Here is a 13,641-nt window from a genome sequence, read left to right on the forward strand (position 1 = left end):
CCGATGTACAACAGTTTTAAAGAATGCCCACTATCTAGTTCAAGCGTTTGGAGTCGATGGCTGTTTGAATGTTAAATAACGAGAGAGAGAGGCATTGATGCGAGTAACCAGTCTTGTTCAGTACAGCATAACACATTGGTATATCAAGCACCCCGGTAAAACACAAGAGTTTCAGTAATGAGCATTTACCAACAGATGGCATCACTGTGCCATTTTACAACCATAACGATGGCGTTTGGGGATGAATTGCAGATACAGTTAGGCCGAGGTCCTGAGCAGCAGCATCAAAATGGTTAACATCGAAAATCCTATTACTTCACTACTGTTACATTTTAATCGAGTTAGACGTCTACATCACGTGGTACTTCTAAGCAGTTTAGACCCGGTTAAATTGGATACGGAGCTTAATTTTGAGTTTTCAGCATGGACTTTCTAACGGATCAAGATGCGAAAAAGGTCAGTCTAAAATGTAGACCTAAGCGTATATATTTAGAATTATTTTGTATTGTATTTACTGTCAATCCTGCGTAGTCATGGCTCTCATCGCGATGGCTATCGTCACTTATATAATTTCAGTAAATCCGTTACTTATCCTGTAGGCTGCACAGATATGAGAAGCATTTAATTTTTAGGCTACATTTTGTACAACAATGTGACATCTTTGTCCATACAGTGAAAATGCAACTTGCATGCCCGTGATTCAAGTGATTTACAATGTAGCACATGCAGCCTACTCACTGAATTCATGTAGACCATCAGCGACCCTTACATAACTTCAACTGCTGCCAAGACCTTGGCTACAATTCTAATTAAAAAACGAAACTAACGTAAACACATTTTGTGAAAATCCAAGTAACAGCCCAAAAAAATATTTCTATAGGACTCTAGTGTGCATATACTGTGGTGGCGAATACTTTCTGGACCTTTTCAACAGTACCAGGAGGACGGGTACCTGATCCTGGACGGGCTCCTCAGCCCGGCGGAGTGTGATGAGCTCCGGCTGAGGATGGGAGAGATCGTGGACCGGATGGACGTTCCAGAACATTGTCGGATCCAGTTCTCCACTAATCACGACGAGCAGTTGAAAACACAGGTTAACATCCCACTGGGCAAAACTGGTTGATTCAACGTCACGTCCATGTTATTTCAAGAAAAACATTAAATGTGTTGACATTGAATCAACTTGGAAAACTGATTTCGATTTGCAAAAAGTAATCAATGTATGGGACATTTTTTCTCACCCAACTTTTAACCAAATCCAGTGAAAGGGTAAACAAAAAAATGTGTGTGTGTGGGGGGGGGGGTCGTGTTGAATTCACATTAGTTGACAACCAAATGTAAATCAAAACGAGATGTTGAGCCAACATCTGTGCCTGGTGGGATTGCACAGGAATTGATTATGTCTGCTGAAGCCTACATTGAGTGAGCTGGTTTGCTTTCTGCACCATTTGACCCAACCATGTGTCTTCTCCATGCCTACCTATTAAAATGATAAAGATGCAGGTAGGGTTCTTTATTCCCTCCCATGCATTTCCTCCCTCTAGAATTATCTTTATAATAATTCCTTTGCCAATGCTCATGTGTGACCCTGGCTGTCACCTGTGTAACATTATCGCACTCCACACTGCCCTTCCCCACCTGGACAAAATGAGCACCTATGTGAGAATGCTGTTCATTGACTTCAGCGTTCAACAACACATTTGCCACGCTGATCCTCAACACGGGCCCCCCTCAGTGGTGTGTGCTTAGTCCCCTCCTGTAATCCATGTTCACCCACGACTGCATGGCCAAGCACGACTCCAACATCGTTAAGTTTGCTGACGACACAACAGTGGTTGGCCTGATCACCAACAACGCTGAGACAGCCTATAGGAAAGAGGCCAGAGACCTGGCAGTGTGGTACTAGGACAACAACCTTTCCCTCAACGTGAGCAAGACAAAGGAGCTGATCGTGGACTACAGGGAAAGGAGGGCCGAATACGCCCCCATTCACATCGGCGGTGCTGTAGTGGAGTGGGTTGAGAGTTTCAAGTTCCTTGGTGTCCACATCACCAAGAAACTATCATGGTCCAAACACACCAAGACATTCGTGAAGAGGGCACAACAACACATTTTCCCACTCAGGAGGCTGAAAAGAGTTGGCATGGGTCCCCAGATCCTCAAAAGGTTCTACAGCTGCACCATCGAACATCCTGATTGGTTGCATCACCGCCTGGTATAGCAACTGCTCGGCAGCAGACCGTAAGGCGCTACAGAGGGTAGTACGTACAGCCCAGTACATCATTGGGGCGAAGCTTCCTGCCATTCAGGACCTATATACTAGGGGGTGTCAGAGGAAGGGCCCAAAAATTGTCAGTGACTCCAGTCACCCTAGTCATAAACTGTTTTCTCTGCTACCGCACTGCAAGCGGTACCGGAGTGCCAAGTCTAGCTCCAGAAGGCTCCTTAACAGTTTCTACCCCAAGACTGCTGAACAATTCATCAAAAGGCCACCTGGACTATTTACATTGACACCCTCCCCCTTTGTTTTTACACTGCTGCTACTCGCTGTTTTATCTATGCATAGTCACTTTACCCCTACCTACATGTACAAATGACCTCGACTAACCTATACCCCCGCACATTGACTCGGTACCCCCTGTATATAGCCTCGTTATTTTGTTACTTTTTATTTGATTGTTTACTTTAGTTTATTTAGTAAATATTATTTAGTAAATCTTGAACTGCATCATTGGTTAAAGGCTTGTCAGTAAGCATTTCACAGTAAGGTCTTCACCTGTTGTATTTGGCACAAAAAAATGTGATTTGATCTTATAGCTGGAATACCTTATCCTTATCTATCTGCAGGGAAACGCTGACTACTTCATCACCAGTGGAGATAAGATCCGCTTCTTCTTTGAGAAAGGAGTTTTTGATGATAAAGGTGAGGCCTTATTATGAATCAAGGTTAATCTCTCATCTCACTGAAATGTGAAGCAATATAGAATGTGTTGGATTTATTTGACATTGATTGACAGCTAAGTGTCACTTGCTTTATAGGAGATTTCACCGTGCCAAAAGAACGCTCTCTCAACAAAATTGGACATGGTGAGTTTCAAATCTTTGATTAGATGTGGTGCTTATCTTTCAAAAGTTTTTAAAATCATTTTTTGCCAAGACTATCAGATTTAGTATCCAGTAATCTACAGTATTCATGATCCATTTTCATCTCCAATAGCACTCCATGCCTATGAGCCTTTATACAAAACTGTCACTCATTCACCCAAGATTCAGGTGAGAATTCCTTCAGCAGCTAGTCAGTAAAGGACACAACAGAAACTGTTACAGTTAGACTAACACTGAATAATACAGACTTAACTCTTATCTGTATTTTTTTTTAAACTGCACTGTCGGTTAAGGGGCTCATAAGTAAGCATTTCACTGTAATACCTGTTGTATTCGGCACATGTGACTTATAAAATTTGATTTGATTGCTCTGTTTGTCTCCCAGGGTATAGCCAAGAAGCTTGGTCTGAAGAGTCCTGTGATTTTGCAAAGCATGTACATTTTCAAGGTAGAGTGCACACCAGATTTTTACCTTTCACTAGTCTGACTGTTTCTTTAGAAAGTGTGGTAACTGGTTTGACATTACTCGGTTGTGTTTTTCAGCAACCAGGGATCGGTGGAGAAGGTAAGAAAATGACTGAAACAACTGTTTACGAATACTGTAGAGTTTCTGTGTGTGTGTGTGTATTTTGAACCCCATATGGCACTTTGCCTGCTTGTTTGTCAGTGACGCCCCACCAAGATGCTACATTCCTCCACACGGAGCCCCTGGGCAGGGTGATGGGCGTGTGGATCGCCCTGGAGGATGCCACCCTGAACAATGGCTGCTTGTGGTTCATCCCCGGCTCACACAACAGTAAGGCACTAATGATGACATTTGACCCATATTAAAAGTCCATTCATTATTCATTGGTGCCGAGACACGGGACTGGTTATTTATCTCAGCTCCTCCTTTGAGATTTCAAAACAAGTTCAAGTAAATTGAGAACCACTGCCTTCATCAGTCTCAACCAGGTTTTGAATAACAGGGGTGCCCCCCTAAGGAGTCAGCATGTAATTCAAACCATGATCTCCCCCTTCCCTCTAGATGGTATCACCCGACGTATGGTTCGGACCCCTGAAGGCACCTATCCCCTGACAGACTTTGTTGGGAGAGAGGCAACCTATGGAGATAAGCTGTTCATACCTGCACCTGTCAAAAAAGGTATGTGGCCCATTTCTACTGCTAACTGTCAACTGGCCAGTAATGGTGGGTCACATAATATTTACATAAAATAAACCAAAGTGTGCCTCGCTCTTGACATCAGGGACACTAACCCCAAAAGGGTTGGTTAATAACTGCAAAACAGACCTCAGTTTGTAGTGTCTGCACTGTTGTCTTTTCCACTGTGTGAGAGGGAGCAGGGTGGAGTGGGGGTCAAAGGGTACTGAGTGGTACAGACCAAAGCACACAGCCAGTTAACACTTCATTGACTTTTGAGTCTTTAGTAACCGTTAAAGCTGAGTTACAATCAGAAAGTATTAACATGCACAGTTGACTTGAAAACTGGTCTGTCAGGTTCATGACTGTTCCGTAGAGAAACATTGATAGCAGGTTAGTAAGTAACTGTCTATCTATTTTGTCTCTGCTCAGGTGGGGTGGTTCTGATCGAGGGAACGGTTGTCCATAAAAGTGAGCAGAACGTGTCAGAAAAATCACGCCATGTCTACACTTTCCACATCATGGAGTCTCAGGAGACAAAATGGAACCCTGAGAACTGGTGAGTGTATGACAATGTTCCCTTCCTATGAAGTCAAATACACATAATCCAGGAAAATAGGTATTAGTCAATGCTCAATTAGGAACTGGGTGGTTCGAACCCTGAATTCCTTATTGGCTGACAGCCGTGGTATATCAGCCCATATACAATGCATTCGGAAAGTATTCAGACCCCTTGACTTTTTCCACATTTTTCTACGTTACAGCCTTATTCTAAAATTGATTAAATCGTTTTTTCCCCCTCATCAATTTACACACACTACCACATAATGATACATCAAAAACAGGTTTTTGCAAGTGTATTAAAAATAAACTTAAATATTACATTTACATAAGTATTCAGACCCTTTACTCAGTACTTTGTTGAAGCACCTTTGACAGCGATTACAGCCTTGAGTCTTCTTGGATAAGATGCTACAAGCTTGGTACGCCAGTATTTGGGGAGTTTCTCCCATTCTTCTCTGCAGATCCTCTCAAGGTCCGTCAGGTTGGATGGGTAGTGTCACTGCACAGCTATTTTCAGGTCTCTCCAGAGATGTTCGATCAGGTTCAAGTCCGGGCTCTGGATGGGCCACTCAAGGACATTCAGAGACTTGTCCCGAAGCCACTCTTGCGTTGTCTGGGCTGTGTGCTTTGGGCCGTTGTCCTGTTGGAGGGTGAACTGTCGTCCCAGTCTGAGAACCTGTTCCAGAGCACTCAGGACTTCATCAAGGATCTCTCTGTACTTTGTTCCAGTCATCTTTCCCTTGATCCTGAGTCTCCCAGTCCCTGCCGCTGAAAAACATCCCCACAGCATGATGTTGCCACCACCATGCTTCACCTTAGTGATGGTGCCAGGTTTCTTCCAGACGTGATGCTTGGCATTCAGGCCAAATAGTTCAATCTTGGTTTCATCAGACCAGATCATCTTGTTTCTAATGGTCTGAGAGTCCTTTTGGCAATCTCCATGCAGGCTGTCATGTGCCTTTTACTGTGGAGTGGCTTACTTCTGACCACTCTACCATAAAAGCCTGATTGGTGGAGTGCTGCAGAGATGTTGTCCTTCTGGAAGGGTCTCCCATCTCCACAGAGGAACTCTGGAGCTCTTGTCAGAGTGACCATCGTGATCTTGGACACCTCCCTGACCAAGGCCATTTCTCCCTATTGCTCAGTTTGACCAGGCGGCCAGCTCTAGGAAGAGTCTTGGTGGTTCCAAACTTCTTCAATTGAAGAATAATGGAGGCCACTTTGTTCTTGGGGACCTTCAATGCTGCAGACATTTTTTGCTCCCCTTCCCCAGATCTGTGCCTCGACATAATCCTGTCTTGCAGCTCTACTGACAATTCCATCGACCTCATCGCTTGGTTTTTGCTCTGACACGCCCTGTCAATTGTGGGACCTTGTATAGACAAGTGTGTGCCTTTCCAAATCATGTCCAATCAATTGAATTTACCACATGTGGACTCCAATCAAGTTGTAGAAACATCTCAAGGATGATATATTCCATTTTAGAATAAGGCTGTAATGTGGAAAAAGTGAAGGGGTCTGAATACTTTCCAAATGCACTGTATACCACGGGTAGGACAAAGTATTTATTTTTACTGCTGTAATTACATTGGTAACCAGTTTATAATAGCAATAAGGCACCTCGGGGGGTTGTGGTATATGACCAGGGACTCCGCGTTGCATCGTACATAAGAACAGCCCTTAGCCAGGGTATATTGGCCATAGACCACACCCCCTCGGGCCTTATTGCTTAATTATAAACTGGGTGGTTTGAGCCCTGAATTCTGAATGGCTGAAGGCTATGGCACATCATAACGTATACCACAGATATGACAAAATATTTAGTTTTACTGCTCTAATTACATTGGTAGCCAGTTTATAATAGCAATAGTGCTCCTCTGGGGTTTATGATATGGCCAATATACCACGGCTAAGGGCTGTGTCCAGGCACTCCGCGTTGCGTGTAAGAACAGCCCTTAGCCGTGGTACACTGCTCAAAAAAATAAAGGGAACACTAAAATAACACATCCTAGATCTGAATGAATGAAATATTCTTATTAAATACAAAATCAGACAAAAATTATCAATGGAAATCAAATTTATCAACCCATGGAGGTCTGGATTTGGAGTCACACTCAAAATTAAAGTGGAAAACCACACTACAGGCTGATCCAAATTTGATGTAATGTCCTTAAAACAAGTCAAAATGAGGCTCAGTCGTGTGTGTGTGTGGCCTCCACGTGCCTGTATGGCCTCCCTACAATGCCTGGGCATGCTCCTGATGAGGTGGCGGATGGTCTCCTGAGGGATCTCCTCCCAGACCTGGACTAAAGCATCCGCCAACTCCTGGACAGTCTGTGGTGCAACGTGGCGTTGGTGGATGGAGCGAGACATAATGTCCCAGATGTGCTCAATTGGATTCAGGTCTGGGGAAGGGGCGGGCCAGTCCATAGCATCAATGCCTTCCTCTTGCAGGAACTGCTGACACACTCCAGCCACATGAGGTCTAGCATTGTCTTGCATTAGGAGGAACCCAGGGCCAACCGCACCAGCATATGGTCTCACAAAGGGTCTGAGGATCTCATCTCGGTACCTAATGGCAGGCTACCTCTGGCGAGCACATGGAGGGCTGTGCGGCTCCCCAAAGAAATGCCACCCCACACTATGACTGAACCACCGCCAAACCGGTCATGCTGGAGGATGTTGCAGGCAGCAGAACGTTCTCCATGGTGTCTCCACTCCTTTATTGGGGGTGTCTTGCTAATTGCCTATAATTTCCACCTGTTGTCTATTCCTTTTGCACAACAGCATGTGAAATGTATTGTCAATCAGTGTTGCTTCCTAAGTGGACAGTTTGATTTCACAGAAGTGTGATTGACTTGGGAGTTACATTGTGTTGTTTAAGTGTTCCCTTTATTTTTTTGAGCAGTGTATATTGGCCAAATACCACATCACCTCGGACCTTATTATTTAAATGTACAACTTTTTATTGGTTAGTGAGTGTTCTAAATGGATCTTCGTCAGGTCTTTCACAGAATAGCACACATATGAGGCATTGGCGTCACGCTGTACACTTCTGATACATTGAAATAAATACAGTAAGAGATTAGGGGGGATATAAGAAGGTGTTGAGGTAAAGGTGTTCCTCACTCTTTTTTGACAGGTTACAGCCCACAGAGGACCTTCCTTTCCCTGCCCTGTACACCAAGTAATCCTGGTTCACTCTGTCTGCCACTACACTGAATGGATGGACAGAGGCAGACACCTTCACTTGTCCCTAGTGAAAACAATTATCAGAATTGGTCTGCCTGTGTGTGTGCACGTGCTTCAGGGTATTAGTCAGAAGACATGTAGTTAGGCTTTATAAGATTAGTGAACATTTAGTAGTAGCACACTGAAGTGAGCAATGAACCAATGTGTTTGTGTGTAGAACAGTTAATTCAAATCACATGTTTTAGCAGTTAATCTCATTCAGATTCCCTGAAAGTATCCATTTTATCTTCTCTCTGGTCAGAAACAGGTTTGCTTCATCAAGGTATGTCTTCCTGATCGATCAATGTGAGACATTATGCCCACAAATATTCCCTGCCATCTCTGGATGAAAAACAGACAAATATCTAGCATAAAAGGCCTTTAATGATGCAACAATCTGCCATGCAATACAAGTGCTTCCTGTCAAAGGCAAGAACAAGCTCATAAATTATCATTACGGATTATTGGAAAAGGCAACAAACAAAATACTACTTATTTATTACAGATTCATCAAATACTGTCAGTTCCATGCTGAGAAAACAAGTAAACAAACATTATAAAAAGAGAAGGTCTCCAGACTGCACAGTAAACTGGAGGAAGGGGAATTGGAGCCTGGCTGTACCAGACTCAATGTGCACTCTATGGTTTGAGTGCCAAATTCAGTCTAGTTTAACTAGGCTATGGGAAAGCAGAGGCTCCTATAGACCACAGGAGGTTGGCGGTACCTTATTTGGGGAGGATGGGCTTCTGGTAATGGCTGGAGCGGATTGGTATCAAATACATGGTCTCCATGTGTTTGATGCCATTACATTCTCTCCATTCCAGACATTGAGTCATCCTCCCCTGCTATGGATAGTTGTAGTTTAACGTGACATGTCTGACTCAGAGACGTTTACACAGGCAGATCAATTCTGATATTTTGCCCAATTATTGACAAACAAGCTGATCTGATTGGTCAAGACTAATTAGTGGAAAAAGATCAGAAGAATTGGGCTGCCTGTCTAAACAGACAGATAGCGAAAGATACGTCGACAGATAACTAGTATAGCATCTCAATGTTAGCTGATTTAATTTTAAAAAGGTACATGTAGTTACTTTCATTACACCATAAATACATACCTTCCTGCAGCTTATAAACACTATCAGGAAATGAATTTAATCACTTCAAAATTTAACAAAACATGTATTCAATATGTTCATGACATGTGGCCCTGTTATATCATCTCTACAATTTATTTCCAATATACAAATCAGATTTTGGGGGGGGTGAACGTTAAGGAAATTCATGTATATTTTGGAGAGGGTCCTATCAAAACACCCGGATAAAAGACAAAGGATTCATACAAAACTGAAAAGACACTGTAGGGTAATTTCTGTATACAAGTTACAGTAAAGGATTTCAAAATGTTTAATGTCATGCTATAGTGTATAAACTGCTGCCATATTGAAGAATCAACCAGTCTACTTCAACACAAACCATGCTGTCAGCTAGAGTATTTACAGTACTAGTTAATGTGTGATACAAAATATACTTCTTTAAGGCAAATATGTCCCGCAATCAGTCCGTAATATTGCCACAATAAGAAATGCAAATAAATTATAGTCAGATGAAATTGTAACAACAAAAAATGCTCTGAAAAACAAATTAACAAATTATGTTCTTCAAAAGGCTGTACAAAGGTAGCTTTCCTTTAGCAAAAAAAAGAAGCCCATCACAATTTGTTAAAACGTGCCATTAACCAGTGTCTGCCATGACTGCTGATCAGGGCAGGGAAACTTAAATCCGGCTAAAATACATTTTGTCCAATGTACTGAACTTCATCTCCTGTTGTATAATTCAGTAGTTCGGGATTTCAGCATGTTACAGTGACTCAGGGACATTCATCCTATGTCCCTCGGGAATCCCCCACCTCCATCAAGACAGAGCTGGGTGATATTCACTAATAATAAAAAATAATAATAATGTGGGTGCTTCTATTTGTCCTATTTTACACATGTACACATGTGTTAATACGCATGTGTGAATTGGAAATGTATTATTTTCTTGCATATCCAACTCTGAGACACCTTTGCAGAGTGGGGTTATGGCCAGGATCAGCCATTATCAACAGTGGCTAGGCACCAAACAGAAGAAAACAGACTGAAACAAGGCGGGACTACCCCAAACTTGTCCAATGAGGAATGCTTGTTTTCATTTTCCGTTGCCAAACATTTTGCTACGGTGTGCCCTAATGAATACGACCCTGCTCTCAAACAAAATTATTTAACCTCCCTTATCCTCACCAAGCAACTGATATGAAAAAACCCCCCACAAAAAACAGTAGTGTGTATTTTGAACCAACTTGTTGTATTCTAGCTGAACATCACTGATTCTATTGTCATGCTGTTGTCCCACAAAATGAAGAGCAAAATCTAGAGTGTATGTTCCGTCTTCATGTATTTCTCATAATGTATGCAAGCTCATTCCCTAGCTAGCAGTGCTATCAGATTGTACTTCATCCTTCTTTGTGCCAGCCATATTGATTTTCCCACACACGGTCATGTTAGTGGAGAGATTATCAATGCAACATCAATAGAACAGATCATAACTTTTACTCTCACAAAGCAACAAAACAAAACAATCCTCAGTCATCCAATGACGATTTCCATACATTCCCTTAGACTTTAAAATTCAGAAATTACATTGGTTAGCCTTTCCATTCTGACCTCTGGTCAAGAGGTCACCGTGTGGCTGTGTTTAAGTGCATCTGCTCAGCCGCTGATCACAGACTGAGGAGACCAACTGATCTACAAATCGCCTTGCATCCTAAACGGATACTCACTATGATTTGCAGATCTGTCAGTCTGCCGCCGCTGACTGCAAGGTAGTCGATCTCAAACATGACCTGTCTGCGGTGCTCCACGGGGGTCATCAGAGCAGCAGCAGGATGAAGAGGTAAAGCGGCAGCAGCAGGTTGTCTATCTGCGAGGTGTAGGCCTCCAGCATGGCTACCATGGTGATGGAGCCCACGATCCATGAGTAGGTGGAGTTCAGATTGATGGTGGGGTCGAATATGAGGAAGATAGCCACAGCGATGATCTGGGCAAATACCGACGTGGCTGTGCCTTCCACTGTCTTCTTGGTGCCCGGCCAGCGGATCTCGCCCATGCTGCTGCCGAACACCGATGCCACGGTGTCCCCTACACCCACCGCCAGCACCCCGGCGTAGGGCACCAGCCCCCCCGCCCCAGGCAGGATGCCTTTGGGAGCGCAGGGCCCCGGGAACAGCCAGATAGGCAGGGACATGCCCAGGAGGAGGTAGATGTGGGTGAGGATGAGAGGTCCAGAGTCACGCTCGTCCAGGAACAGGGTGAGTAACTGACGGAGGAGTTGACCCAGCGGGCGGATGCGGAAGTAGCGCACATACTCCAGGAGCAGGAATGCCCCCAGGCAGCCCACGGACGCCACGTGTAGGAGCTGGCGGTCATACACCAGGCCTGGGACGAAGGTGGCTACAACAATGAGGTGGAAGTACTTTCTGACTACCGTAGAGGCCTGGTGCTTCTTGGAGCCTGACTGGCGCTGGTAGTTCTGGTGCAGCACAACCAGGGTGGCCAGTGTGGCCAACAGCACCCAGTACCCCAGCAGGCACAGACGCTTGTCGTTCAGAGTCACAAAGTCCAGCAGCCACATGATGGGGTGGCGGCGGATGAGGAGGGAGAGCCAGGGCATGAGGATCCCCAGGCCTAGCACAGCCGTCATCATGTGGAAGAAGAGCGACGACACCCAGGTCTCAGACTCCATGAAGCAGAAGAGCAGGGCGAAAAACACCCCTAGGAGAAGAGATCCTACCACCACCACGGGCAGGAAGTAGTGGACAGGCTCCCCTTTGACCTCAGCCATGTTGAGTGAGCGCTTTATGAGCTGGTTGACGATGAAGCTGATGCCCCCGACGATGAGGAGGGCCTCGCCGGGCGTGAAGCAGCGCGGTAGCAGGTAGAGCACGATCAAACTCAGGTAGACGAATATCAGCAGCACCTCCAGAACCTCAATCACCTCCGACACCGTTAGGGTCTGCTTCACTGTGTACAGGATGGCACTGCTCGCCACACCCGCAATCACGCATGTGTTGGTGGGCACGGGCCTTGTGATGCCCAGAGCGAGGAGCGACAGGAACAGTGCCAGCATCATGCCTGTCACTGTGACCACCATGGAGAAACGCTCAAAGTAGACGTTCCCCGAGGCGGCGCACTTCTCCCGCAGCGCCACACCCAGCAGGGGCATCACCATGACGGCTGGGACGATGCCGCTGTTGGCTGACAGGCGCCACTGAAAGACGGCGTTGCCATTACGGAGCAGGCGGTCCCACTTGTGCTGCACGTAGAAGGCCTGGATGACCAGGGCCACGCAGCACCAGGAGTGCTGGTTCCACACGGCCATGTGGACACACATCACCACAGAGAAGACCACTGCAGACTCCACCAGTACCGGGTTGGTCTGCATGGTTGCAATCGGGGGAGAAGACAGGGAGGGAGGGCGGTTCACGGCAGAGGACTCCAGCTTGAACACAAATCTCTTATTTAAAAAGGTCTGTCAATTCCTTTCTGCGGCACACATCATGGTTTGTTCTTATTTTAGTCCACAATCTTAGGCCTGTCCTGTATCTGTGAAGACAAAGTATCAAAATGGCTGAAGCAAAATACAGTAAAAAACGATTTAATGAGAATCAAAACGTTGAATATATTAGAAAAATTAAACCATTGTTTTCCCATTACACTCACACTTATTTCAAAAGATCCACACCCCACATCGACTGTTGAAATAGCACTGAACCTTGGCCCACTGACTAATGCCGCGTTCAGTCGCCAGTCGAATTAGGAAACTCGGAAATGTCCGACATGCTAACTGGTTAAACATCACACGTGTATAACTACAACTGGAAATGTTCTAGATTCGACTAGTATGTGAACGCGGCATAATGCCCATGACCGATTGCCACACTGAGCATTAACTGTCATGTAGCTAAAAGTGATCATGACTAATAATTGCTATGGATGAATTATTTACCAGAAATTGTACTAGACAGTAAAGTCTAGAGATGACAATACAAAAGGGCAAGTCTAGACAAGTAGAAATGCCTTAACTCCAACCTTTTTCTCATACAAGAGGTGGTGAGGGTTAAAATTATTTATACGGTATCTTTAAAACGAACGATTTATGGTAACAAGCGTTAATTCATGATCATTCGAGATATCAAATAGCTTTTTGGCTTTATGCATTTGAACTGCTACATAACGTGGCCTTGCTACAGATCCCTCTCACTGTAGTGAGAAATGCTTGAATGCAATTTCAGCCGATGCAGCGACCCCGCATCCTAGTTAACGTTAGCAAAAATTAATCTGACAAATGTACAGAGTTGAGTTCTCGTTCAGATAGTCGGTATTCGACCATTAAACGGTTATTTAAAATGAATTGAAAGCATCACAAATAGACTTACCCGGGAAATACTGCACATATCAGGATAAATGAGTAAAGCGATATCTGATCTTTCGACTATTATATTCTGCCCAATCAGCTGGCGTTCCTCATACCCAGTAGGAGGTGGCCATATTGACAGCCA

General features: G+C 44.5%; 2 protein-coding genes across 3 annotated transcripts; one reads left to right on the plus strand and one right to left on the minus strand.

The window, feature by feature from the left end:
• The first annotated feature begins 262 nt into the window (after nt 1-262).
• phyhd1 (phytanoyl-CoA dioxygenase domain containing 1) lies at nt 263-10,006 on the plus strand. Of its 2 annotated transcripts, none has more exons than XM_064943289.1 (11): nt 263-456; nt 881-1,093; nt 2,848-2,923; nt 3,040-3,087; nt 3,218-3,273; nt 3,491-3,553; nt 3,649-3,670; nt 3,773-3,901; nt 4,133-4,249; nt 4,679-4,805; nt 7,953-10,006. In XM_064943289.1, exons 1-11 carry the CDS (start codon nt 424-426, stop codon nt 7,999-8,001), a joined length of 933 nt encoding a protein of 310 aa, XP_064799361.1. In that variant the 5' UTR covers nt 263-423; the 3' UTR covers nt 8,002-10,006. The 2 variants fall into 2 exon arrangements, with proteins under 2 accessions (XP_064799361.1, XP_064799362.1); XM_064943290.1 differs by having other exon boundaries at nt 265-456; nt 935-1,093.
• On the minus strand, nt 8,408-13,621 carry dolk (dolichol kinase). The gene is made up of 2 exons (XM_064943288.1): nt 13,519-13,621; nt 8,408-12,685 (listed from the first exon to the last, which is right to left on the minus strand). Exon 2 carries the CDS (start codon nt 12,522-12,524, stop codon nt 10,953-10,955), a length of 1,572 nt encoding a protein of 523 aa, XP_064799360.1. The 5' UTR covers nt 12,525-12,685; nt 13,519-13,621; the 3' UTR covers nt 8,408-10,952.
• Between the last annotated feature and the right edge of the window lie 20 nt (nt 13,622-13,641).

This window comes from Oncorhynchus masou, chromosome 28 (genome assembly GCF_036934945.1).
Source record: "Oncorhynchus masou masou isolate Uvic2021 chromosome 28, UVic_Omas_1.1, whole genome shotgun sequence".
NCBI lineage: Eukaryota > Metazoa > Chordata > Actinopteri > Salmoniformes > Salmonidae > Oncorhynchus > Oncorhynchus masou.

What these genes read in the sequence shown, in the direction of transcription:
- phyhd1 (XM_064943289.1), top strand. Translation starts at nt 424, where the DNA reads ATGGACTTTCTAACGGATCAAGATGCGAAAAAG. An exon ending in TCTCAACAAAATTGGACATG is followed by an intron (nt 3,088 to 3,217) that starts GTGAGTTTCAAA and finishes CATCTCCAATAG; the next exon opens with CACTCCATGCCTATGAGCCT. An exon ending in AAAGCATGTACATTTTCAAG is followed by an intron (nt 3,554 to 3,648) that starts GTAGAGTGCACA and finishes TGTGTTTTTCAG; the next exon opens with CAACCAGGGATCGGTGGAGA.
- dolk (XM_064943288.1), bottom strand. Translation starts at nt 12,524, where the DNA reads ATGCAGACCAACCCGGTACTGGTGGAGTCTGCAGTGGTCTTCTCTGTG.